This window comes from Nothoprocta perdicaria, unplaced genomic scaffold (assembly GCF_003342845.1).
Source record: "Nothoprocta perdicaria isolate Ctin4 unplaced genomic scaffold, notPer1 scaffold_197, whole genome shotgun sequence".
NCBI classification, from domain to species: Eukaryota; Metazoa; Chordata; class Aves; order Tinamiformes; family Tinamidae; genus Nothoprocta; species Nothoprocta perdicaria.
Genome location: NW_020455171.1, coordinates 174,822 through 201,016, shown reverse-complemented (window position 1 = coordinate 201,016; position 26,195 = coordinate 174,822). Strand labels below are relative to the sequence as shown.

Below are 26,195 nucleotides of genomic sequence, written 5' to 3'. Positions count from 1 at the left end.
AAGCTCTCTATAATTTTAACTCAGTGCAATAAGTACAGTACTTGCCCAGATCAATACAGCAAAAACAACTGACCCTTAATCTTTGTATGAAGGGTATTAAGTTACTCGTGTATATTTTGTTGTTTCTGTTGCACCTGGACACAGTGCTTCTGGCTTTGTATGACTTTTTGCTGTGTAGCATGTCCTTTACAGTTCATTTCTTTTATCTTAAAGGATTGTGTATCTTCTGTGTTAAGATATAATGACTGTTTGCTTTTGCAAAGCTACTTAAAAACAGTTGGTTCAGGAGACTGCGTGTGCCTTCATCTTCCTTGTATTTCCTTGTAGTTTTCCAGCAAATGAATGTTCTTCAGTAATGCTCTATGGATTTTTTTTTCCTCCTGTTGGCAGGTATCCTAGAGCTTTAGACTCTGTGTTGGAGGAGCATCTGGAAGACGTTACAGATCAGGCTGACCAAAATCTCTTTCACCAATTTATTTCCCTTTCATTAAGCTGTGGCAAGTATAAGGTGGGTATAGTGTCAGTTTCTGGGTCTAGCTCTTATCTGGTTCTATATCAAGTTCCCATTTATCATGAACAGTCATGAGTACTATTCTTTTTTTTTTCCTTCTCTGATTAAAATGTGCATGTTTCCACCTCCCCCCTCTGGTTGTTATCAACGTGTTATTACCCTTAGGGACATTTCCATTATTAATGCTGTACAAGTCATGACAACATGGTGGTGTTCAGCAGRGCTCATTTTACTTGAGAATGTTTTGAGAGTCAAAGAGTCTGTTTTAGGGGAGGTGAAAAACAAATTTATCCTTATTTAGAAAAGGTGATTCAGTCCTGTCTGTGATCTKTATTTTACTAATGCCTCCCATCAGCAACATGGAGCAATGTAAGGACTATAAAGGCCTTCCTGTGCAGTTTCTGAAGAGGAACTGAAGATGCAGCTGTAATACTGAATGAGTAAATGACTACGTTTAAGGAACTTTAGGCTTATATTTTTTTCTTTCTAAATGGTGCTTAGCGTTGTGATTGTAGTGATTTGAGGAAAGCACAGATTGTGTGACTGTGCAAGTGGGTTAAAAAGAAAAAAGCAGACAAGGCAATGAGAGGAAGAGCATATGACTGAGCCCTTAAGGCTCCTGAGATAAGATGCAGGTGACTGGCCTGGCAGGGATGGCTTTTTAGCAGTTTCTGTCTTCTGTCATATTGGCTCTGGAGGTTTCTCAGAATCCTTAGATAAGTGTAGTGGTTTTCTAGAACAAAAATGTATTGATAACTCCCTGTATTTTTCAAGCTGTATTCCACAAACTGCCTGCTAACTAAGGAAGACCGTATTTGAAACAGTTACGCTTCCTCACTGTACTGCAGCTGACACTTTGGGCCKGAATTATAGGAGTTCTCTTCTGGTGTAAAAGATTTCTGCCTCTCTGTCATTGTCCTTACATACACTTAAAGTRTTTTTAATGTGCCGTGAGTGAGTCACTCTGAAATCTGTTTTTCAGTTTCTGGAAGACTCTGATACCTCTCTCCTGCTTAGTTTGAATCATCCCCAGCCCGCTGTGCGAGTCCTGGCTGTTCAGCATTTGAAAGACATCATTGAAACAGCAAAGGTTTGTGTCTTGTATCTGTCATTTGCAGAACATATGTACCATGTCTTCAACTGATACTTCTGGTAAACATTTTTTCAAGTGATACATTAAATTATTTAGAAATACCATCCCAATGTTTTGTTTGGTGTTTCTACTGACCTCCTGTCACCATTGCTCCCTCTGTTCCAGAGTTTGAATGTAGGTTTTGTTCATGAAGCTACTTGTATTCTATGTTAAATTCTAATTTAGTGGCTACTACTTTTTTTTTTCTTGCTGTTGTCATTGAAAGTTAGCCTATCAGTTATTTAATTTCAGTGATGTTACCACACTTCTTGTACTAGGATTCAACAATTTCACATAAAGCCTTTAAATTATGTTGTCAACAGACCTTTGTTTTTTCAGATTTTGTTTATTTTGTTCTGTTTCTCTCTYCAGGAAGGCTTTGATCAGTCCTTCATAGAAGAAGCGATCTTTGGGCGGCTTAGAGATGACAACAAGGATGTTGTAATGTCTGCTTTAAGCGCTCTGGAGGTAAGTGTGTATATTTGGGTGCTAAAGGTGGGGTTTTAGCTAGTTCTGAGTCTCTGTGTCTAGTCTGTTCTTTGTAGTGGCCAATTGTGTCCCACTCATCTCCTCAGTTTGGGGCTTTGTCCTTTAACTAGATTAAGCAGCATGCATTTAGAAAGCTTTTGTTTGTCACCTCCTCACACTTCTTCAAAWTTCTGCTTCCTGGTGCTTCACAAAGCGTTGTAGTTTGACTGAATTTATTTAATTTCTGTATTATGTTTTTTCATATACATTTTGATCTTTGATTGTTATTTGGAGTGTACTTGTGCTTATGCCATGCATTCTTGTGTGATAATGCAAACTGTGTCATCTGCCCTTYGGATGAAAAGAGTGCAATGCAAAGCCATTGCTCTAGTCAGAGGTGCTCAGTTGAATTTTTCCGTATGGGAGTCATCTGGTCAGTTGATCGTAGCCTTGTCCTAAGTTCCAGCTCAAGTTTACTGGATAGGACCCTGGTATGCATTGTACTGATAGTTTCCAACTACAGTAACAGGCTTTCTATATTACTTCTGCTAGTAGTAGCTGAGAATATTATTAGTAATAGTGTAATTGGTCTTGTGTGTTCATTCATTCTTGGTCACAAAAGATACGAATAGAAGCACGTGAGGGATTATCTTTAAACTTTCGTCTTTAATTTTTTTGCTAGTGCCTTTTTAGTCGTATGCTATATAAAGAAAAAAATATCGTAATTATAAAATGTGCTTATTTAATATTTATCAATTTTGTTAAGGATTTCTGCGTTAAGATAAATTCTCCCAATTTTAGCATATCAAGAAGACATAGCGCCCATCCACATAACGTTTCTTTTTGTGAATAATATGTTTAGTACATTCTCATCACTGGGAATTCAGTCAGTCATCTTTGATATTTCCACTTGATGAGGAAGCTGCACCTTCCATTTTGATATGTCAAGTTATGTTTTATTTTATTGTACTTTTAACTTCTTTCTCTTTATTGCTTTCCAGATTTTCAGGAAACAAGTCAATGCAGAAATAGTAGTTTCAAGTCTTTTGAATATCTTTAAGAGAGTTGATCTTTCAAAGGATGGAAAGTGGTATGTTATGGGTTTTTTTCTTGTTTGCTTTTTCCAGTCTATTTTCTTTCTGTTTAAACAATTAACTTCTCAAAATAGTTTTTACTTGGCTACTATTTTCATGGTGTGTCTTTGCTGAGTTGTAAGAGCAATTTGTAGTCACTTGCACCATTTGCTATGAATTCCCTATTTGTTCTCACTTGCTATTTGGTTTCTGAAAAAGCATAAAAAGTTGACCAAACAAATGMTGCTGCTGTTATAATTGAACAATAGTGGGGTTTTGTTTTGGTTTGTTTTTTTTTAGGTATAAAGTTCTGGAGCGAGCTGTGCAAATTTTAGYCAAAGAAGAGATTTTGAAAAAGGAAAAACAACTATTAAATGAAGCAGTACTGCAATTGCTACCTTTTATGGTAATCACTAATGCAAATTCAAAATCTTCAGAATGGAAACTGGCACTGTGCTTGTCAGATTCTGGTCTCTGCTCATTACACCCTTTACTGAAAGGTTGGCCAGAAGGTAACGTATTAATTGTAATTATTTTGATAAAAAAAAATGGAAAACTTTGACAATTTAGAACGTCGTATTAGTTTAACCTTATTGCATATAGGAGAAGACTGGCTACCATTAGCAAGCTATGCTAATAGTATGATTACATTAAAAAAAAAATTCCATAAGCTTTTTTGATTATGTTTTATGCTACCCATTGATAGGAGATGAAATGGTCTTGTGGTGATATTTATCATTATAACTCGTCAAGGAGTTCTTTCCYTAGACATGCTGTTTTGAGTCAGTCCTGTTAGAAAAGAGAACTGAAGTGTGAAGGGTGGATAGACAGAATGAAAGGAAGCAAATAGTGGACTTCCATGTGCTCAGAAAAATCAACTTCTTACAGAGAAGAATAAACAGATACAAGAGATTTAAAAAAACAGTGAAGATAATTGCAAGGGTAATATGGGGGGGGGAGAAATGGAGCTCTTATTGCTGAGCAGGAAAATCATTCAAGTCTGTGGAAAAATTTTCTAGTATCTTTTAGTACATGACTTAWCCACTTTTTTTCCCTTTGGAATAGTTCTGGAAGAAGCAATTAAATCTAGCAAGCCTACAGAGTTGATTGGAGCAGTCAACAAGAAAATGATTCTGCTATTTTCTGAGAACATGACTTCAGGGGACCCTTCCTTGCTACTGCAAATGGTGTGTGCCATGTTACCCCAACCTTAAGAGACTTTGCTTTCCAGGTAGTTGCTCTAGTAGAACAAATGTGATGGGGACGTACTGCGTATGTGCTGTTCGTGGCATTAAGATGTCATCAGCAGGCTGCTAGAGAAATCCACTAATTGCTGAACTCCTAGATAATCTTGGCAGAAATAGATTTCAGCCTTAAAATAAGGAAAGTGAAAAGACAAATGAACAAGTGAAACAATTGCCTGTTTAGACAAATTATTAATGTAATGAAATCCTATGGATCTTTGTTTTTTTTAGCGGGGAAAATAATCCTATAGAGAACAAACATGTATGACTTTGACTAGCTCATAAATACTGATATTTGTGCGTTCCTGGATTCCAGAACTACTATTCCATCACAGCACATTTTTGCCACTGATAGGGGGTAACAGGGATTTAATTGGGCATTCAAATGAAACATAAAGTCATAGCCAAGTCTTWCTGTCTTACGGAGTTGTTGTTTCTTCTCTCCCTTTTCAAAGGTTGATGGTCTGATACTTGCTGCYGGAATGGAGCCTGACAGCGTGAGGCAGAAAGTAACTGCTCATGTCATTGGCTCAGTGCTTGTTCAGTGCTGCTGCAATTCTCGGGCAAAGGAAAGTTATTTTGCAGTGGCTATCCGAGTTTTCCGTTTCTTGGATGAAAAGATAAGAAATCTTGAAGCTTGCCATGCTRCCGAGGTAAGGTGTAAGCAGCTTGGAGGTGATGAATTCCCTCTAAGAGAAGGGTCGTTTTTTGTAAGAGAAAAACCTTGAGTGAGGTGTTTGTTTTCTAATGAAGAGTGACTGTAGGCTGCCGTTAGGATTTGTTCTGTTTTAGTGCTCTAGTGAGTCCACRGTGGAAGTTGAAAAGCTCTTGTGCTTTAGACTAACACCCCATGAAGTGTTCCAGCCTATCTCAGTGCTRTGGGGTGGGCACTGGGTTTGGGGCAGCCGTGAGCTGCCCTCTTGCATCGTGTGGCATCGCACAGCTTTGGAGTGCTGGCTAACATGTTTGCCAGCTTGTTACCTAGTAGGGGGAGGGGRAAAAAAAAGCAGTTGAGCACAAAGAAGAGCTTGTATGAATTGCCACCTCAAGCAAAGCCTCAGAACAGTATTGAAAGTGTTGGTTCTGGTTTGCTGGATTTGGTTCATGACACAGCTCTGAAAGCTGTAGCATTAGCACTTCTGGGGAGGTGACAAGGGGCAGTGAGGTGCCATCAGAGAGGCRGGAGGAGTGTCCAGAGACTCCCTCTGCATTTTTTGGCTTGTTTAGGAATTTTTTTCTTCCACATTTCCCATGTATTTTTTATTTTTGTTGTTAAAACAGCTTGTGGTCTTTTGTGTGCAGCAGAACCACCTGAGCGAGGCTGTGTTTCTGTGCGCACTGCCACGCAGCACGGCCAGCGATAGGTGGTAATCAATTATTCTCAGCTCTCCACTAAAGAGCTTATMTATGAACAGATATGCGAAAGTCGTGGATTATGTTGTGTTAGCAGAGCTAGAGGAAGGGAGGACACTGAATGTCCACAGGCTCCTAGGAGTAACATCTAATCCCACGAAAGAGGTACTTTAGAAAGATTTGTATTTTCTCCTTCTATTGCCATGCTTATGTATACTCTTAATGGCAGTAATAGCAGGTATGCACTTTTTTACTACAGATGTGAGTTTAAATATGAAAACAAGAATGTAATTCAGTTCATAAGCCAACCTCTTCTGAGGCTGGAAATCAATTATTGTTGAACTTCTTGTTCAAAATTTGTTATGCTTTTGTTGGACAGAATTGGGAAGGCAAACGTGACAATGAAACTTTATTTTGCAGGAAATGCTCTCAAACTGGTCTGTTGAAACGACGCAGGAAACTTTGGTGCCAGTGGATTTGTTAACTGCCTATATAGAAAAACTCAATAGTGGTCAGACTGTTAATGCGGAAGATTCAGCTATGTTCATGTTCTTGCTGAAAAGCTTCATTAATGACCTGAAACCTCCACTGTCCTTTTCTAAAGGTAAGTGTTAAGGCTTTGACTGATCTGTTCAACATAATTTTGAAGTGAAGTGGGAAAGCTAATTGTTTTTGCCTTTAGAAGTTTATTCAAATATTAAATACCCAAAAAAACTAAATATAAATAAATATAATATCAATGTAATTATATAAATATAATAATATATAAATAAAAAAACTTAAAGCAAGAAATCAGTCTGACGTGTCTTATAAACAGTTTTGTCTTGTAACTGTAGTGATGTTTTTCTGTTTCACAAGTTGTTTATATGTATCTGATATATTTTGTTTTTTCATGATATATATTTTTAGACGAAACTTGGTGGAACCCTGAATCTCTGAATCAAGATAGCCGAGACTACCTGCACCTTCTTTTGGGTCTGTTTGACCTACTTGTGTGTGGAGCTAGTGAGGGAAGCAATGCTGTTCAGTTCAGAGCATTGATGAATCTCTTACTTAAGGTACTCTTTTCAATTATTAATTATTGTTTGGAATTAATAATTGTTTGGAATTGTTAGTCATTAGTTCTTAGGCAGAAATTCAGAATTTAAAAGAAAACTGAGAATTGACCCTGCAATATCTTTTTGTGGCATTATAGTGTGAGCGTATGGAAGTGTAAGCTTGGCTTATACATGTAAGCTGAATGCAGCAAAAACAACAAAAAAACTAAAAAAAAAAAAAAAAAAAAAAGCTGTATTGGCACGTGTGAAAGCACAATCCTGATTTGTAGGGCAAGATAAACATGTGGTGCTTTGAGTTGAAGCTCCTATACTTCCAAAGAACAAGACAAAGTGTTGCCATATAAGGTTTGCTACAGGTCTTAAAATACAAAAGTTAGTAAGTTTTGGAAGGCATTGCAAAGCTATATAGATCTTTCTTGCTAACCTGATTTTATATTTGCCTCCTCTCACCAATGTGGTGAGATTTCCCCTCCCCCCCACCCAAGAGGAATGACTGGATTGTCAGGACAATTTTTCTAGAGGATGGGAAGCAGTAAATGTCCATTCGGAGAAACAGAGATGGCTCATGCCATCGTTGCTGGAATTCAGTGCTGTTCACTGAAGAACAACATGTGACAAACCGGTGGGAGAAGGGAAAAATAGCAGTGATTTCAAAATGAAGATTTAGGCATGGACAATTGCAGGCTGTCAGCAAGGGTGGCAAACGTGTTATTGGGGCTTTTTGAGTAAGGAAGTTGAATTTGTGTTGCACAGGAGCGGTGTTGGCTTTTGCTGGTCCGTGTGATAAGCAAGAGCTTTCAATTGATGTGTTGCACCACAAGGACACAATGTAATTACTTCAAAACCAGAAGCTGCTCATATAATTCTGACAGAAAGGTTCTAAAGGAAGATTAGAGGAATTGGATATAGACGTGTGAAAACTGATATGAATTTTCTGGAACAGCTGTAACTATGAAAGGGGAAAAAAAACATTCCAGCCTGCATCTGAGATGGTTGGTGATACATGTTGGATTCAGAGTTTGTTAATTTAATCCGTCCTGTATTATTACAAGCCCTGCAGCAAGTTCCATAGGAAATCTAGGAACAAAGCTCAGTGTGCATGTTCAGCTTGGAAATCTGTGCTCATAGGGACGTCACCTCCCCAGTTCTTTTGAGAACACCCACTTGCAGCCTGCAAGGGTTTCATCAGGAGCTTTCCTTTCTCAGAGTCACTAGTTCTGAATCTTCATTTCCCTTCTTGCTTCCTCCTTTGCTTTTGGGTGGTTTATCTGATGTTTTGAGTTGTCCAGATCAATTAAAGCTGTAGAACAATGGCTGCTTATTGTTAAATTTAAGGTACATCTGGAAGATTCAGAGGTTCTCTTCAAATTCCTCTCAGTTCTATGGACGTACAACTATAACCTTTCAAATCAGCTGAACTACGAGGTCAATGCAATGCTGCAGACCCGAGCTTTGTATATTGGCTGTGCACTCCTTGTGGTGCAGACGTACCAAAAGAAGAAACAGTTGCTATCGCTGTCATCTCCAGGTAAAGCAAAACATTCTTTCTCATCTTATGGCTGAACTACATATTAACAAGCAGATGAAGAAGAGTTTTTTTAAAATTTCTTGCAATTTTACAACAGTTTATGCTTTGCAAAGTGGCTCTAATCATTCATGTTCAGCTGCTCTGAGACAGCTCTGTTATTTCCTCATGGGCTTTTGGCAATTACTAGCCCAATCTTGGAATTAAGGAAATGCTCTTTTCTTAAAAGYGTTAAGGAAACAAGCTCCTATACTGAAGAAGTCTCTTATGGCATCTTACTTTCTGTGTACATTATAAAGATGTGACAGTCAATAGAAAAATGTGAATTATTTGAGCTRAAACACAAAGATGGTGGTGCTGAAGTTCAGAGTGAGCTTCACGTTGTTTAAATGCTGAAATTTAGAGTGAAGAGATAGCCCCTTAGAATTAAAAAGTTGTGATGCCTCTTRGTAAAGAGGTAAGTCAAAACCCTGACTACTTATTTCTGCTGTTTTTTCTTCTTCCCCTCCTTGACTTTTTCTCGTTTTTTTCTTTTCCCAGTGATGATATCTTTGCTAATTAATTTGGCCAGTCCTGTGAGTGAAGTTCGAAGAGCTGCTCTCAACTGCTTCCATTCCTTGAGTGGGATAAAGGAGTCTGTGTTTCATCCTATTCTTCAGAATCTGGAGCAAAAAACAGAAGAGATTATATCTGACCCCACATACGTAGCACAGGTATGTTTATTGTTAAGATAACACGTTTTGTGTGATCCTGTGAAATCCCRTCATTTCCAAAATGTGGCATGTTAACTGGAAGAGTTAATTAGTTCTGTTGGGCTTTTGTCAGCTTTAAAGGAAGACGATTCCTTTAGATGCTTTAGATGATGGGAAACTTGAGAAATGGAAAGATGCACTGGTGTGTGTTTGTTGGCCAAACTGGACTGTAGAAGGAAAGGTAGTGGTTTTCACTTGAAAAACCAAGGAGAGTTGATGTAGCCACTAGCATAGTGTGAAATAAAATGAAGCGGGAGCTTTATCACATTTTTTTTTCTGCTTGCAAAACATAATCAATTGTATTTCATTCATGTGGGTTTGTGTTYGTGTTCATCTCATTCCTGTGGGTTTGTGTTCAAGTTCTGTTAGCAAATTCTTTTGATTGCTCAAGCAGTAGCCTTGCTTTCAGGAACAATAACTGTGATAATGGCTGAGAGTGTGCAAGAAAGGTTGCTGCCACTAGGTAAAATACAGGGTTAATAAGATCTTTTCCCGTAGGAATTATCCTCCTTGAGCTTATGTAAGGATTGAAGAGGCATCCACAGTGTTGTATCACGCGGGTGTTTTGGGGATGCTTTGGGTTTTCTTTAAATACCATTTTCCTAAYATCCTCTAATGTGCTTATATTTGTGTAGAAGCAAAGTGCTGTTATAAAGACATATGGCTTGTTTTTTATTTTGTTAATGGACTAGATTGTGGGAGCTCTATTTATGTCTGAAGCTCCTCAAACAAAGCAGAAATCCCAGAAGAAAAAAATGTCTGAAGCTTTGGAAAGCCTACTAGATAGTGTGAAAAACCCTATCTGCCCATCATACGTTGCAAGAAATCTGATGAGAATTCTTCGTGAAGTCCATGGCGAGGTGAGTGCAGCCTTTCCAGTGCCCACTTGTTTTATGGGATAGTTACCTTTCCTAACGGCATTTAATGCAGTTAATATTGAAATTTGGTGTCCTCAGGGAGGAATGCAGTTAAATAAGTGTATCACTTCGTGCTTAACATTCCCGAACACCTCAGATRATGTGCACTAGTTCTTCAAAGTATGATTTAGTTAAACATAAAATGTTTTCATGCTCCATCAAAGGATGTTTGTGCTGTGGAATTTTGCACTGCAGAAAAGAAATTTCCTTCCTGTTGTTCAAAGCAGATATTTCAAAAGAAAATTCTTCCAGAATAAATTGGTCATCTGAATTCAATGTCAGTGAATATATAGACTTTTTCTGTGTAGAACTGTAACATAATAGGAAATGTTATTTGCATAATTAATTTTATTTGTAGACCTTAATCAGCAGTTAAAGGGAAGGAGTGTTGCTGTAGAATGAAGTTAAGGTATTGGAAACTTACTAAAACAAAATGCATAAAAACTAACTTTTTTTTTTGCCCCCCCCCCCCCCCCCTTTTTTTTTAATTGGCAGGTGATTCTTTCTCACCTCTTGCCAGCCCTAGACCGTTTGCTGGAGAAGGTCTTGAAGGAACCTGAGGCAGTGTTGAAAGATGAAGTCATTCTCTTGCATCTCATCCTTGGAAAATACAACGAACATTCAGCAACTCTCTTGTGCAAGAATCAGCAGAGTCTGGACTTATTTATCAAAAGTCTGCATGCTGCCAATAAAATCTATGAGGAAATCCCACCTTTCCAGATCACAGCACTTGAGCGGGTATGGCTTTCTGAAAGATTTTTATACTTGAAGATGCCAGTGTTAGGGTTTAGATTTGGAAAGATTATTTCTGTGTTAAGGGGCCCATAGCATTTGAGTTGTGCCTGTATTCAACATCTCAATAGTGACTTAACACATTTCAATAGGTGCTGCAAAACTGTGCAGGTGGAAACCTCTGTCACTGCCTGCAGACACTGCTGCTCCAGACCTTTAGTTTTTGTCAGTTGTGTAGAAGCTTTATTCCACGGTTTTATTCTGAGGAAAARCTGTCAAGAAAATACAGTAGGTGAGAAGTAATCTTATTTGAAGGAGGCCACAAATGCATGTTGTTTTTTAGCCAGGTTTTATTCCATACCTAAAAAAGATTGACAGCAGCAAGTTGTTTCCCACTCATCAGCCCAGGTGCGTGGGGGGAAAAAAATAAGAGTACTGAGATGTCCATGGTTTTTAGAAGTACGTGCTTGGCGCACAAACATTCCTCCATGTGTAAAAATACCTAGCTAATATATAAATGCCTTCTGTATGTGTTTRTATGCATTTGATGTGCATCATACACAACCTAGCATACCCAAAATTGATAGCTTGCAATATTAAGTTAGCCATTTACAGCTGTTCTCTCAGATGCTTTTTCTTCTCTTTTGTAGATAACGAAGCCATTCTTTGCGGCTTTGTCAGATGGGTCAGTACAACAGAAACTGCTGAAAGTGCTCTTTGACCTGCTGTTGAACTGCAAAAACCCACTTTGTGCCCAGACAATTAGCAGTGTCTTTAAAGGGGTAAGTGGTAATTTCTAAAASACAGAAATACATTCAAACTACTGTTGCTGCAACCAACTTCTGTGTTGCTACAATTTGTAAAGTTCATTATTTGTATTAATCATAGCACGGAAGTAATTTAGGCCACAATATAATTGCATTAATGACATGAAAATTTTGTTCAACTACAGTATTTAAAGGATATACATCTAGAAGTGACTTATTAAAGGTTATTTATTATGTTGTGGGAATGAATTCAGCAGAAATTACTCCATGATGCTACACAAGAATCTTATTTTCCAGATAAAATCTGTGGTTTGGGGGGTTTTTTTTGGGGCGGGGGGGGAGAGGAGGGATGAAGGGAGGTTGTTGGCGTTTTTTTGTTTCCTGTTTTTAGAAGACTCTTGCACAGATGCATTAATTGTGGCTTTTTTTTGTGTGTCAATTTATCATACTACATGGACTAGAAATCAATGCTCGTTTCTTCGCCATCAGAACTATAGTAGGTGCTCAGGGATTTCATTGAACATGTGGATGATTTTACCCATATGTGTAAAAATGAGGCATATTTAAAACAAAAATGCCCTGTAGGTTCATGATAGGACACAGTTCATTGCAGGTTGTTCTTTCCTGTGTTTCAGATTTCGGTGTGCGCTGAGCAGATTGTCACGGAACTGGAGCCTCCTGAGAAAACCAAAAGTCTGACCACTGTTCAGCAAACTAGACGGCAGAAAATGCAGCAGCAGAGGTAAAATACTGAGAGATCCAAAAATGTTTTCATGATCTGCAAATGCCACTTGTATGCATTTCATAGGTTGTATTGAAAGTGTAAGAATCTCTGTTTTTCCTTCTCCCCTCACACACAGTAAAATAACTCTGAGTTACTTGTGGTAGGAGAAAGCCTGTCTGTGTTACTGAGTTTGAGAGCTGATACATCTGTAGTCATAAATAAGAAAACAAACAAACAGGAAACAAACAAACAAAAAACAACAAAGAAAAATTTTTTAAAAAAAGCTTCTTTCCCAGAACTTAGGTTGGCAGGTGCAATCATAGAATCTGATTTGACACAAGTGGACAAGACTAATTTTTGTAGTCATTGAACTTCATTAATAATAAAGTAATAAAGGTTAATGGGCAGATTATCATACACGAGTGAAGTCTTCAAGGTGCTCCTCAAAATGTTGCCAACAGTTAAAAGGCAGAATTCTCTTTCGATTAAAAGAGTAAATGTAATAAGAGTAACTTCTAGTTTTTTTCTTATTTTGTTTTCTCTCCTTACAAAGAAAGAGCTGTTTAATGCAATGTATCTGTTTTCTTCCTTAAGCACCTGCTGTCAGCTACTGTGGAAACAAGATGTTGGGTTGGTTCTCTTGGCTTGACCTAGAGTGGCTGTTCTTGTGTCCTTACTTCACTTGACTTTTCTTGAAGCGTCACTGCACGTTAGATTGAGCCACCATCAGCTTGGTCTGTCAGAGCMTAGTCACAACTGCACTTGCTGCTGCGGGTAGCTGAGAAGATGCAGATTCTGTGGATGCTACCAGGCCACTCTGGTCGCCGTTGGGACAATTATTCAGCCCTAGTTTCCCCGCACACCCTCTCTCCCCGTGGAACTCAGTTTCAGAGCGTAGACTTSACGCACAGGCGCAATGCTGCTGTCTGTGCCCCCTGTCCGGCCCTTCACACACTGCAGCTCTGCTCTCCCTTTTGTGTTTAAAACCTGCTGTTCCTTCGGTCCGAAGCCTGCACTCCTTGCAGTGAAGGATGGAGCTGTGTGAAAGTAGCTGGTAGGATCTCTGCTGCTTCTGGAGGTGCCTGTCCTGATTACTTCTCTTATCTTTCCTCAGGAAGCCCCAAGATGCAGAAGTGGCTCCAGAAACGAGCAGTTTCAGCTGGCAGAGGGTTATGCTTATTCTGGAATTACTGCAGCATAAGAAGAAACTTAAACGTCCGCAGGCGCTGGTGCCTCCGCTCTTTAACCTGCTGGGCCGGTAAGGGGGCCCCCAGCACACGAGTCCTGTCCTGTTCTCTCCTGCAGCCCGGGCTGTAAAGCACTGGCATGTGGGCCCCTCTCTGTGGTGTTGTAGCACTGCTCTGCGACTTGCCTTTTTTACTTGCATTTAATTTAGGTAAACGAGATGAGGAGAATGTGAGGTTGCTATTTCTCATTCCATGAACAATATGAGGGACGTTTTAAGATGGTTACCTGCTGTATGGCTTCCCAAATGTAGATTTTAGTCCTCACGTGGAGGGCTTGGGAGTGCTGAGAATGGCACAGTAAAACTGGCACATATGCCAGCACTTTTTTCTTTTCCAGAGAGTAATATCCAAAAAAAAAAAAAAATTGCTCCCAAAACATAGTGCTATTGCCATTACCAGTGGGACCTAAAATAACTAGGCCTCTTCCTGATTGTCCTGTCTCTAGGCATTTATCAGATTATGTGTAGATTGGGTAGCTTTCTTGTTTGTGTGGGATTTTTTGTTTTTCTTTACGCTTCTTATTGTATGTTTGCCTACTGGCAATAATACAACAGGTTGTGATCTGAAACTCCTGACAGAGCTTTGATAAACATCATTTTTTTTAGACCAGATGATGTATTTGAAAACAAACAAAAAAAAAAGARCAGACACCTTGGGTATAAGCAGCTTACTTTATGGAAGCCTCAATTTAGAACTTCTGTAGCATGAATATTGGAGTTTCTCATTTGTATTCCAAATATGCAGTTTACTGACTTATCTTTCGTTCTCCTTTTGCTGTTTCCTAATGTGTAGATGTCTGGAACCTTTAGCATCAGAAGAAGAAAATATGGAATATACAAAGCAGCTAATCCTCAGCTGCCTGCTAAACATCTGTCAGAAACTGTCCTCGGATGGTAGCAGGATTCCATCAGGTAGAAATGCCAGACCCTTTCTAGGTTATTTTCTCACTAGCGCCGTATTGGAACAGTGATGTCGGACTTTTGTCTTCTTTGTGAGTCTATAGTATATTGCTCTGGAAAGRCAGATTCTCCTGCAGCATGAGTTGCCCTGTTAGTTGTTTTTTGTTGGTCACTTAGGTCTAGTCTGCAAACATAAACCACCATTAATCACTAAGGTGTGCATTAATCGCAGGGGCTTTTTTTGTTTGTTTGTTTGTTTTCCCCTGCAGATGTCCTTGATAAAGAAAAATTCAACGTGGAATTGATAGTTCAGTGCATCAGGATATCTAAAATGCCCCAGACCCATCACCATGCGCTGCTACTCCTTGGTGCTGTTGCTGGCATGTTTCCTGTAAGTAGTATCTGAACCTTTATAAGTGCAGGGAAGAGCATGTCGAGCTGTTTTATGGGGAGAGCTTTTGTAAAGGGAGCAAGAAGCAAAACGTGCAGGTTCCCTGTCCTTTTAGCACTTTCCGTTTGCCTCTATCTGAAAACAAGTCTCTCTTGATGCTTTGCTGTTCATCAAAATTTTATCCCACGCAATGAAGCAAACCAAAAATGGAAGAAGCTTTYTGACAACCGTCCCCTCTAACCTTCCTCTTATGGCTAAACCTTTGGTATTTTTTCTTTTCCCTGGTTTTTATATAGAAGCTGGAAAACATCTGACCTAACAGTATAAGTATTCTTACAAATTCTCAGCTTATACTGCACTAAGAAATAGAGTTTTTATTGATGATAAAGCAAAGTTTGGTAGTAATTGACTGTGAGACAGACCTTTTCATCTGCAGATTGAAATTTGCTTATATACTGATTGTTTTAAGCAGAATTCTTTTGCTTTGGATCTATAAAAGCAGTAAAATATATTTGCAGAATCTGGAAATGCAGCTTTTATTCCTCCGTATTAAGGACTTTGACAGGATTTTTTATTTTAAAATGAAATATTTGAAAATTCAAATATGAGTCTCTCTTTTTTCAAAATATTCCTTCATCATCCTAAACAGGGGAGAGAAACCTGTACAGAGCTACTTACTCTTGATGCTGAGAAAATCTAACACTAATTTTTCAGCTAGGTTGACACTATCAGTCCAGCACTCTTAGAATTGATATTGTGGTGATACTCATGACCCAGAAAAGCCAAAATTTAATGTTGTTGCTGTTGCTTCTCACAGAAGAGATCGTGAGAAGATGATGAAGATCATAGGTAGCTGTGTGTCTCACTCGAGTGTCTCCATAACTGATTTTTACATGACATATTACCATGGCACTGAGAATTATTTTTATCAGACAAAGTTTTCAACTAATTAATCTTCTCTCTTTTTTTTTTTTTTTTTTTTTTTTTTCTCCCTCAGGATAAAGTTCTCCATAACATCATGCCCATTTTTACATTCATGGGAGCAAATGTCTTGCGTCTGGATGATACGTACACTTTCCAAGTAATTAATAAGACGGTGCAGATGGTTATTCCTGCTCTTATACAGGTAAATTTGTCTACTTAGTGAAAAGGAGTACAAAATATCGAACAGAAAGATCATTGCTGAAGTTAAGGAGAGTTTTGGAGTATTAGTAACAAATTTTAAACTCTACCTTATTCTAGGATTTAAAATATGTATCAATAGCCTGGTCTTGGTTCTAATCAGCTGTCAATTCAGCAAGGACTACTACTACTTACTAATCTCCTGAGCTCCTGAATTTAACAATGTTAAATATTTAACTCAATAGAGTGTCATAGCAGAACCTAAAGGCAATATGAAACATAATTCAGKTTCTCTTTTTTAACCACAGAAATACCAGGAAACATTGAAAATAATAAACAGATTATAATAGTCATGGTCAATAATAGTCATGAACTGAAAGAAGGGGAAGGGTAAAATATTTGACAATTTTCCCCCTTCTCCCCTCCCCCCCTTTTTTTTGTTTATTTGCTTTTGCATTGGACATTTTAGATAATTATTTTTGAACCAAAAAAATGCATGTTTTTCAAATGGGGGAATGAATGTTTTTTCAAAGCAGACATTTTTCTTCAGTCAAGTTTCACTTGCAACTAATAAACGTTCCTTTTCTCAAATTTTTTTTCCCCACTTTTTTCATTCATTTATAGATTTAAGTGTGAAAATACACGATGTAAAATTCTTTTTTTGAGAACAAAGTACAAAAAAGCTGATTCTGTTTATCTACAAAGGACTGGAAGTTTGGGGTGCTCTTGGAGTAGGGTGTTTTTTTCATCCAGGACTCTGTTAAAGGAGTCAAACTGTTCTAATTATTAAAAATAAATAAAGTGRTGCAGCCATCACTTGTTATTGTGACAAAAGTATTTTTGGTGCATATAATAATGGCCTGTAAGGAGAATCGAAGGTGACGTCTCTGAGTTCATGCACTCCACTTGCATTATTTTTATTGGACTGTAGGCCCTGAAGATGGGGTAAAGTTTTAAAGCAATAAGCAAAATTTTCATAAAGGTTTTTCTTTTTTCCATTTAAAAAAAAGTGGGTGGTACCCACTAATAGCATTACTGTCCCTTGAAAACCTTCTCAGTGTTTCAGCATCGTCTTACTTATTTACTTACTTACTTACTGTGGGGAGGRAGGGGAATTTGGTTTGAAATCCCTTCTCTGAGCATCAAAGAGAAGCCGTGTGGTGGAAAGCTGTTCCTCGGTGCAAAGGTTTCTCCCCGGCGTGCCTCATTTTCAGTGGTGCTGCAGCCTGGGCGCTGCCGTGGCCAGGGGCCGGCCCTGCCTCGCTGAGCCCGCCCGGGAGGACTCGCGGCGGCCGCGCAGCCCCTCAGCTGCCCCTGTCGTCCCTCAACAGGCYGAGGAGAGCGACGCGCTGGAGGCGCCGGGCGGCGTGGAGGAGACCGTGACGAGGATCGTGCGCGTGTTCGTGGACGCGCTGCCCCACGTGCCCGAGCACCGGCGCCTGCCCCTGCTGGCGCAGCTCGTGGCCACGGTGGGCGAGCAGCGCTTCCTGTGGGTGCTGCTCGTGCTGCTCTTCGAGCAGTACGTCACCAGGACGGCCGCCGCCACCGCCGGCCCCGACAAGGTTGGGCATCAGCGCGGGGGATCGGGGGTGTGCGGCCTCCTGCCCTCTAGCAGCCACTGTGTGCACAGCACAGGGACTGTATTTGCTCAAAAGCTGGTAGCTTAATTATCAAGTGTTCCAACGTTTATCTGTGAAATATGATTTTGGTCTTCCCATTCAGACTATGATAAACCCTATTATGTCAGAGATGCATAAAGGCTTTCCCTGTTATAGGGGAGAGACCTATTAGAAGGACATTGTTGACTAACTTTCTGTGTGATACTCAGGTGTGCCAGTCTTGGCCATCCTTTAGAGTATCTTGATTCTTCTATTGCATACAAGTCTTTGCCTAGTTTAGTTTTTGACCAGTTTAAAGAATCAGATAATTGCAGATCATTTTCAGTGATCAAAATGATGGGAAAAGGTAACTGTTTTCTCTGTCCTAGGTTAGTTTTCAGCAGGCTATGAACTGGCTGGGCGCATCCTTAATGATATATGGGTTGTTTAACAATTAGTCCACAGCTGAGGTTGAGGAGGTGTAGTCTGCAGCAGCAGCAGCAGAGGGTGGTGCACGTGGACACTGGTATAGCTCAGTACATGGAGTGAGCTGGTGCTCTGTGCTGTGCTCTGGAGCTAAGATCCCTCCAGGAAGCTGCTCCCGTGCTGTTAATCCTGGCAGTCTCCAGTCACCGTAGCATGTTTGCAAACGCGGTAACAAGTCTTTGGGTTTGTGGTGGGTTGGGTTTTTTGTTGATTGGTGTTTTTTAGATCTTGAGATAAACATTTTTTTTTCTCTAAACAGGATGCAGTCTTGGAGGCAGACACTGAATTTTGGATTTCCATCTGTTGTGAATTTAATGTACAATCTCAGTTACGGAGCATGATGGAAATAATCCAGTACTTGACAAAGCTGCCAGAGAACAAAGAAGGTAACCTTGAAACAGAGCTATAGCAAATGTATGTGAGGCTTTTTGTTTGTTTTTGTTTTTAATGAGAAAAAAGAAAGCTTCATTTCTTTCTACTACTGTTTAATGGAGCAATAAGAAAACAATATGATTTAATACTTTCCAAGTCTCTTACTTTAAGGAGTATGATTTGTTTTTTTTTTTAAGGAGAGGGATTAGTGTGGTGATGACACTGAAATTGGTCTTCCCAAATATTTGACATACAGTGTATRTACTTGACATATTTTGAGTTACAATCATAAATATTATATGTCTCGTGTAGGCAATGTGCCAYAGTTTTAGCAGCAGCAAATGAAGAAAATTCATTAAGGGGGGAAAAAAAAAGGTGGACAGTACTGCATTCAAGCTGTTGAAATGAGGGGAAAAAAATGTATGTTTTGTGTTTTAGACCATCTTTTTTTCAAACTTCCACAAGATTTTGGATATTGTAAAGTTAGTATCCTTGATAGGCATCTGATTGTAGTGTAATTTTGTTCTAGAGTTAGAAATCAGATCTCATTGATCCTTGGTCACAAATTTGTTTTGGATATGTTTTTAACAGATGATCCTGGGCAAAAAACATCAAGAAYGTGCAAGACAAAGCCGAAAGACCAGGACGGGCAGCTCTTTAATGTGGAGTCTCATTCAGACAAACAGCTCCGACATTTCAAATTCCTGGCAGTCTCCTTCATGTCACAGCTCTTGTCTTCTCAGAGCTTTGTGAAAAAGGTGATAGATTGTTTTTAAAATAATATTAATTAACTGTACCGATACTACAATAGATGAGGTTTAATTTGCATTTCGTTATGCCTTTATATTCAAAGAAGAGGATAAAGGAATACACTAAAGAGTGTATTCCTTTGCTGACACCCTTATGTACACAGTTCTGAAATTTCTGCTCGATATTCATAACTTTTAATAGTATAATTTTAATACTTTTAATAGTATAATTAATTAATTATTAATTAACAATTATAGTTATGTAATTATATAATTATATAATAATTATAATTAATAATTAATTAATAATTAATTAATAATTAATGCTTTTAATAGTATAATTTTAATACTTTTAATAATTTTTCAGAGAGACTTATTCTTCAATCATGCAGTTGAGTAGAAAAGGGAAATTCTGTCTGCTGTGGATTTTCATTGCTTCTGAGGCTGATTTCACTCACAATTTGTGTAAATCCAAGTTTGGGGTGAGGTTTATACCATAGAGTCTGAAAAGATGAAAAAATACTAAAAATCTGGTTGGGGATCTAACATGGAATAGTTCCCAGTGTTTCAACTGAGCATCATCCACCGGCATGGCGTGTAGTTGCTGCTGTGACTGTGTTGCCTAAGACTCTTCTAGAGGAAGGGCTCGAGTGCAAATATGACAAAATCATAATTATCATGTTAGTGGATCTTTCGGTCAAAATGACTAAATTTCATGTATGCTGGGACAAAAGCTTAATGAGGAGATAYAACCTTAGTAATTAGGATTTTCATTCTTCCCTTTCAAAACAGATAGTTGAATGTGAAGAAACACAAGAGCTCCGGAAGTTGGAACAGAGGTATGCTTTACAGCAGCTCCATTCCTCCTCTCATTTCTAGCTTAGACTGCCACCCAGGGATATTTCTGAATTATATTATATTATATTATATTCCATACATTTTTCCAAAGATAGGTAATTTAATTGGTTTATTACATTTGACACTCAGATCTTTATTTCTGGAAGATTACTGTAGCCAAGGAATTCTGTTCATTATCCATACTATTTCTGTATTGCCAGTACATGCCAGTACATGCCAGTATTCTGTATGGCCAGTACATGCCTGGCCATAATCTTTAYGGTGTTGATGATGAAATGTCTAAAAGAATTTAAAATTTTTAACAAAATATGGTATTGCTTCTTTGCAGGAGGGTGTCATTATTGAAGATGTCCTTGTATTGGTGTAAGAAAAATAACAGCAATCACAACTTATCACTGTAGTCATTGGGCTGTAACAAATATTTGACTTTTATTCTAAAAGACAACAGATGTGGGATTCAAATCAAATGCTGTGATTTTTTGAATGATCATTTTGAGACTTCTGTATTTTCCTTGGTTGTTTTTCCTTTAAAATGCTAAGAAGGTAGATCATAGTAAACTCAGTAAACTAATCTACACACAGGAGTTTTGCTGTTGCTGTATATATAAGATCTGCTAATCTTCTTGAGTGAGTGTTTCACTTTCTTTCTTGTTATTCTGAGAAATTTTGTGCTTTCTAGGAATAAAATTAACTTCTTGGGTGTTCTTAGTATGTACTAAAAGTGCTTGCTTGCTTTCTAGGTTATTAGAAGAAGTCCTTCACTATATAAACACAGTGGCGTCCTCAGTGGAAGGAAACGCAGAGAAGCCAACAGCCAAATTTTGGAGGGTTTTGCTTAGCAAAGCCTATGATATGCTGGATAAAGTGTGTATCATTAGTCCTCTGTTAACAGTGGGACTTTTCTGCTTTCGGTTACTAATCTGGTTATTACCTTTGTAGTGTTCWAGTTAATATTCCTAATATCACATAATTCATACAATGCCGACAGCTTGAGACAGAACAAGCGAAAAATACGTCCAGGAATGTTGGTTTCCTCCAGGTAGTACCGTGCTCTGTGGAAGCAGTTGTTTTGTTGATTGTCTGCTGGGGAGCAATGTTTTTCTTCAGCTTTTCTCTCTGTTAACTTGTAAAATAATTTAATTAATGCTAGTGAAACTGCTTTGTATTTCCACATGGAGTTTAAATGGAGGAAAAAAAAAGTCTTTAAATCTTTTTTTGATCATAAGGATCATGCATGCATGGGACCTCATTAAAATATCTTAGGGCAAGGAGGGATAGATAAGCAGTGTAGACACAAGAAGGGGGAAGTTGCTGAGAAAGCCTTGGAGTTATCAGGTGGTGTCTAATTTTGGAGCTGCTCTGTCCCAGTGACAGGGCGGGTGTTCATGCCTCTGTCCTGCTTGTGTTTTCTTGCAGGTCAATGCCTTGCTACCGACAGAAACCTTCATCCCTGTGATTAGAGGCCTCATGAGCAACGAGCTGCCCTCTGTGAGGCGCAAGGCGATGGAGCTCTTGAACAACAAGGTGCAGCAGCGCGCCAAGTGGCAGAAGGGCCAGGTGAGTGAGTGAGCCCGGCCAGGGACACCCAGGGACACCCAGCTCCTGCTGCCAGGCCAGGCAGAGACTGAAGTGGGGGTGCTGTGCTCTGGGGAGTGACATTATGTACCCGTGCCAAGCTTAGCAGTCACTTCTGGAGTAGGAAGATGGGGGTTACCAGCCTGCGTTTACTTTGCAGTGCCCAGGTTGTTAAGTGCRTGTCTAACCTGTGTGTGTTGCTCTCTCTGAAGATTCGGCAGCTCCTAGAGCTGATTCCTCAGCTCATTGCGATCGTGCAGTGTAAGAGAAAGGAGGAGGAAGAGGAGCAAGCCATCAACAGGCAGACTGCTTTGTTCAGCCTCAAGCTACTCTGCAAAGGTTTTGGTGCCGAAAATCCAGTGCCATTTATACCTGTTCTGAAAACTGCCATTGATCTGATATCTTCAGAGAAGGAAGAGAAGAATGTGATGGGAAGCGCTTTACTCTGTATTGCTGAGGTCACCTGCACTTTGAAAGCCCAGGCAATACCTCAGCTTCCAAGGTATTGTGGGGTTCTCTTTAACAGAACTAAAGGCAGGAGGAATTAACTCAAACAACAAGCGCTGCTGAAAGCAGGCTAAGTGGCAGTCTGCCCATGAGTGTTTCCTGTGGATATGAGTAAAGGTGTGTAAAGTTGCTTCCTCGTCATGAGGCTGCTGGGCAAAGTGCATCAGTACAGTTCTTTACAGCATCTGCTGCTACGCAGTGAGGCAGTTTCTGTGGCCTTAAGCATCTCAGTTTTCTGTATTTTTACTGTAGAATGGATCGTATTTAAAAACATGAGCAATACAGTTGGAAACCTTGCATTTTACATTATATCTACCTATTCAAGAAGTCAAGCAATTAACCTGCTGTTTTTAAGATTGTTCTATGTCATTACAAACATAGACTTCCTATTTTAGTAACACCATAAACTATGTATAATATCTTTCATTATCTTTGAAGAMACAAAGCACAGCAGAAAAGCACAGAAAGTTTTAACTTTTTTGAAATTACACGTGTGGAGATTCTCTGCAGTCTTAGGGGACTGGATTAGAGGTCTGGAAATGTGCCTCCCAAGTGTGAGTTCTTTCACCTCTCCGTGTGCACTCTTGGCTCTTTGCAGGCTAATGCCAGCACTGTTGAAGACTTTAAAGAGCAAGAAGGAGCTGGTCTCCAGTGAGATCTACTTGCTGAGCGCTGTGACAGCCCTGCTGAAGGTTGCRGAGACGCTGTCGCACTTCTTCAGTCCCTACCTCCTGGAGTGCTTGCTTCAGGTGAGCCGGGGCCCTGCGGCACCGCACGGGGCTGCACGGCCTCACGCCTGCAAGGAGCCAAAGGCAGCAACTGGTTTTCTTGCCCTGAAGTTGAAGTAGGAATGTGTGCATCCCATCAAGTGGAAGGTTATAACCTGCTGCTGTTCTGCTCACCTCCACATGATCGCTAAGACAGAAGACGCACGATAGTCTTCTCCCTCTGATTGTAGTTGTAGGTTGTAGTTTGTCTTTTTGGGGAGGGGGACCAGTCCTGAAGAATCCTGTACGCTGACATCCTACCTGAATGCGCTCCGATGGCTACGAACAGCAGCATTCCAGCCTTACACTAGTGACGGTGGCTTGTGGTTGAGGGCAGTGGCCTGCAGCACTGCATGTGCTTTGCACTGCACATCTTTGCAAGTACCAGTTCACATAAGCACGTGGCCCTAAGACGTAGTCTTTGTAGTTGTTTTCAACTACAGGAAAAAAAAAACTACGGTTTCAGGGAAAATTGTGCTGAAGGACAACTTGACACAAGGCTCCTCAGTGGCTTTCAAGTATGCTAACTTTTGCTGCTGATTTCCTCATAGGTTGTCCGCTTGGAAAAGATTGTGATGGAATTTGGTCCTGCTTCCCAGATTGGCTTGCGTGTAACGTCGCTGAAAACTATCCTGGCTACCAAACTTGCTCCCAGAATACTCTTGCCTGCGATCACCAAGTGTTACAGTGAAGTTGCAAACACCAGGAAGGTTAGGGGGGATTCATTCTTTTGCCTTGTGCTTAAAATGTCTTAAAATGTTTCTGAAAAATTTCTTTATACTGGGAAGTTTATGCAGAGAAGTTAGACCTGGGAGGAATATACCAGGTTACTGATGTTAGCATGTTASAGCACAAGTGCGTGCGACTTTGTTCCCAAAGGCCTTTCTTCACCAGATGGGAACATGAGTTAAGAGTCCTAATTTTCATCTGGGCTGTCCTACGTCACAGCAGTAAACACTTCAGTCTTGACCTTGCTCTCTCAGGCATTGGAGAAGGGGAGACCAAACTTTTTCAGAAGTTCTTCTGGCTTTAGTCAAAAAGTAATTAAGCAAAAAGTTTAATTTAGTTATTGGTACTATTTTTAGGGGTAAAAGTGCAAAAATCCAATTTCCTTGTTATGCTTCTCAGGTTCTCTTTCTTTGACTTTGCTTTTGTTCTGACAGAACTGCCTGGGTCCCCTTATGAACATGTTGAAGGAGCACATCATGGTTATGGAGAAGGAGCACCTGATCTCGCACCAGTCCGAGCTGACCGCGTTTTTCCTGAAAGCCCTGGACTTCCGCGCAGAGCATGCCCGGGTGGGTGCCACGGGGGCACAGATAGAGCAGCTGCCACACGCTGACCCTGCCGGTGGTTCTGAGGAACCCCGGAGTCCCCGTTCAGAGCAAATGTGCTCCGAGGTTTGGGGCATCAGGTCTTCTCTTCTGAATAGATGTATGTAAAATGCTATAGTTACATCTTTAATGGGCGCAAACAGAACTGAASTGTTTTGAGAGCTCAGTTTCTCCCATTTTAAATTTGGAATGATGTTTTCCATTTTTTCTAGGATGATTTGGAGGAAGTYGGTAAGACGGAGGCGTGCGTTATTGATTGTCTACTCAGCATGGTTATGAAGCTTTCCGAGGCTTCTTTCAGACCTCTCTTCTTCAAGGTAAGGAGTTCACATGTGCTGCACCAGCTTGTTAAAGGCCACAGTAGAATAATCCAGACGGGGAGCAATCACTTGGCTTTAGTGAGTGGGTTTTATTCACCAGCACAAGATCTGTGAAAGTAACATCCACCACGAACTGGCATGAATCTCAYAGGGGAATACGTGACTGCCTTGCTGATTCTTCCAGAATCTTCAGGCAAGTTCCATAAGATTATCTGCTCTTTGCACTGTCAGCAAGGCCAGTTTTAATTCTGTAGAGACTTTTGCAAATGTTCCCAGTTCTTTAGCACACTTAACATTGTTTGAAAATTTAAGTGCAGCGAGGCCATCCTGCCTCCCCAGGACCTCCCGCCTCCCTCCTGGCTGTTAGGGGAACGTACGGAAAGTTTCCACCTCACATCTGGGGCACGTCCGTGCGCTTGTGGTTTCACATGTCAGCCTGTAGCTTACCCGTCAGTCAGCATCTTTGTATTTGCCTGTGCACAGCAAGGAGCCTGTCGCTCACTGTCTGTCCCTTGCAGCTCTTTGACTGGTCAAAAACAGAGCGTGCCCGGAAGGACAGGCTGCTGACGTTCCACCGGCTGGCGGACTGCATCGCGGACAGGCTCAAGAGTCTCTTCACCCTCTTCGCTGGGCACCTGGTGAAGCCCTTTGCTGAGACRCTGAACCAGCTCAACAGCTCCAAAACTGGTAAGCTTTCTGTATCTGCCTTATAATTGCATGCTAAGTGCACAATCACTATGTGTTTTTATTCTTTTAGTTATGTTTGTAACAACCAATGTTTGCAGCTTGCGGGGAAGCTTTGAGTTTCTAGTCCCTGTGATGGTGATTTATCCTYTTCCCCTCCTCTGCCTCCCCCACGCAGATGAAGCCTTCTTTGACTCTGAGAACAGCACCGAAAAAAGCTGTTTGCTGTTGCAGTTCACCATGGACTGTCTGCATAAACTCTTCCTCTTTGACACCCAGAATTTCCTGAGTAGGGAGAGAACAGAAACCTTGATGATGCCTCTAGTCGATCAGGTATTGCCACAAGCACAAAAATAATTCATAACAGGTTCTTTTTTTGAGTTAGTAAGAAGCCTCAGTTTTCCCTCTTCATAACAAAGGAGGAATTTATTTACTGTCATGGAGCTACAGTCTGTATTAGCTGTGTTGCCTAAAGCCCTGAATTACTAGGGTGTGGGGTTTTTTTGTTTTTTTTTTAATCCTGTGAGCTTACACATTGCATGAAGTTTCTGTATGTTCCTGAGGTCTTGCAGAACCAGTAGCCTTTAACYAGAGCCCTCCAGCCTAACTTTAAAGCCCACACTAGGGGATGTTTTGCCAGGGTTTCTGTCAAACTGGAGTTGTTTTACATTCTTTTTGACTTTCACAGCTAGAAAATATGCTTGGAGGAGATGAGAAGTTCCAGGAACGAGTGACAGCCCACCTGATACCTTGCATAGCTCAGTTTGCAGTGGCCATGGCAGACGACTCTCTTTGGAAACCACTGAATTACCAGATCCTGCTGAAAATGAGGCACACCTCACCTAAGGTTAGGAACTCCATTTTCTTTCTTTCTTTAATTAGAAAATGTGAAAGTGTCCTTTGTTCCACAAAAACAGAAATGCATTATCTAACTGCTGCTAAAATATGGAAGCTGGATGTTGCTCTTCAGTTGCAGATAAAACATACACAGCATTGCCTTCTCCTCTTACTGGAAGCAACGGTCTCTTCA

General features: G+C 40.1%; 1 protein-coding gene across 1 annotated transcript in view; it reads left to right on the top strand.

The window, feature by feature from the left end:
- Nucleotides 1–26,195, top strand: part of HEATR1 (HEAT repeat containing 1) — a 36,125-nt gene that overhangs the window by 8,823 nt on the left and 1,107 nt on the right. The window contains exons 10-42 of the mRNA XM_026037370.1: nt 391–508; nt 1,494–1,601; nt 2,016–2,111; nt 3,113–3,201; nt 3,485–3,696; nt 4,250–4,371; nt 4,884–5,081; nt 6,202–6,385; nt 6,691–6,839; nt 8,175–8,367; nt 8,905–9,077; nt 9,809–9,976; nt 10,529–10,771; nt 11,416–11,547; nt 12,168–12,274; nt 13,371–13,514; nt 14,296–14,414; nt 14,672–14,793; nt 15,791–15,919; nt 17,247–17,477; nt 18,259–18,385; nt 18,963–19,129; nt 19,913–19,959; nt 20,719–20,842; nt 21,395–21,535; nt 21,766–22,055; nt 22,659–22,809; nt 23,379–23,537; nt 23,991–24,125; nt 24,374–24,478; nt 25,000–25,168; nt 25,344–25,498; nt 25,854–26,012. Of these exons, the coding sequence (XP_025893155.1) occupies nt 391–508; nt 1,494–1,601; nt 2,016–2,111; nt 3,113–3,201; nt 3,485–3,696; nt 4,250–4,371; nt 4,884–5,081; nt 6,202–6,385; nt 6,691–6,839; nt 8,175–8,367; nt 8,905–9,077; nt 9,809–9,976; nt 10,529–10,771; nt 11,416–11,547; nt 12,168–12,274; nt 13,371–13,514; nt 14,296–14,414; nt 14,672–14,793; nt 15,791–15,919; nt 17,247–17,477; nt 18,259–18,385; nt 18,963–19,129; nt 19,913–19,959; nt 20,719–20,842; nt 21,395–21,535; nt 21,766–22,055; nt 22,659–22,809; nt 23,379–23,537; nt 23,991–24,125; nt 24,374–24,478; nt 25,000–25,168; nt 25,344–25,498; nt 25,854–26,012 (4,966 nt within the window). The remainder of the gene's footprint in view (nt 1–390; nt 509–1,493; nt 1,602–2,015; nt 2,112–3,112; nt 3,202–3,484; nt 3,697–4,249; nt 4,372–4,883; nt 5,082–6,201; nt 6,386–6,690; nt 6,840–8,174; nt 8,368–8,904; nt 9,078–9,808; nt 9,977–10,528; nt 10,772–11,415; nt 11,548–12,167; nt 12,275–13,370; nt 13,515–14,295; nt 14,415–14,671; nt 14,794–15,790; nt 15,920–17,246; nt 17,478–18,258; nt 18,386–18,962; nt 19,130–19,912; nt 19,960–20,718; nt 20,843–21,394; nt 21,536–21,765; nt 22,056–22,658; nt 22,810–23,378; nt 23,538–23,990; nt 24,126–24,373; nt 24,479–24,999; nt 25,169–25,343; nt 25,499–25,853; nt 26,013–26,195) is intronic.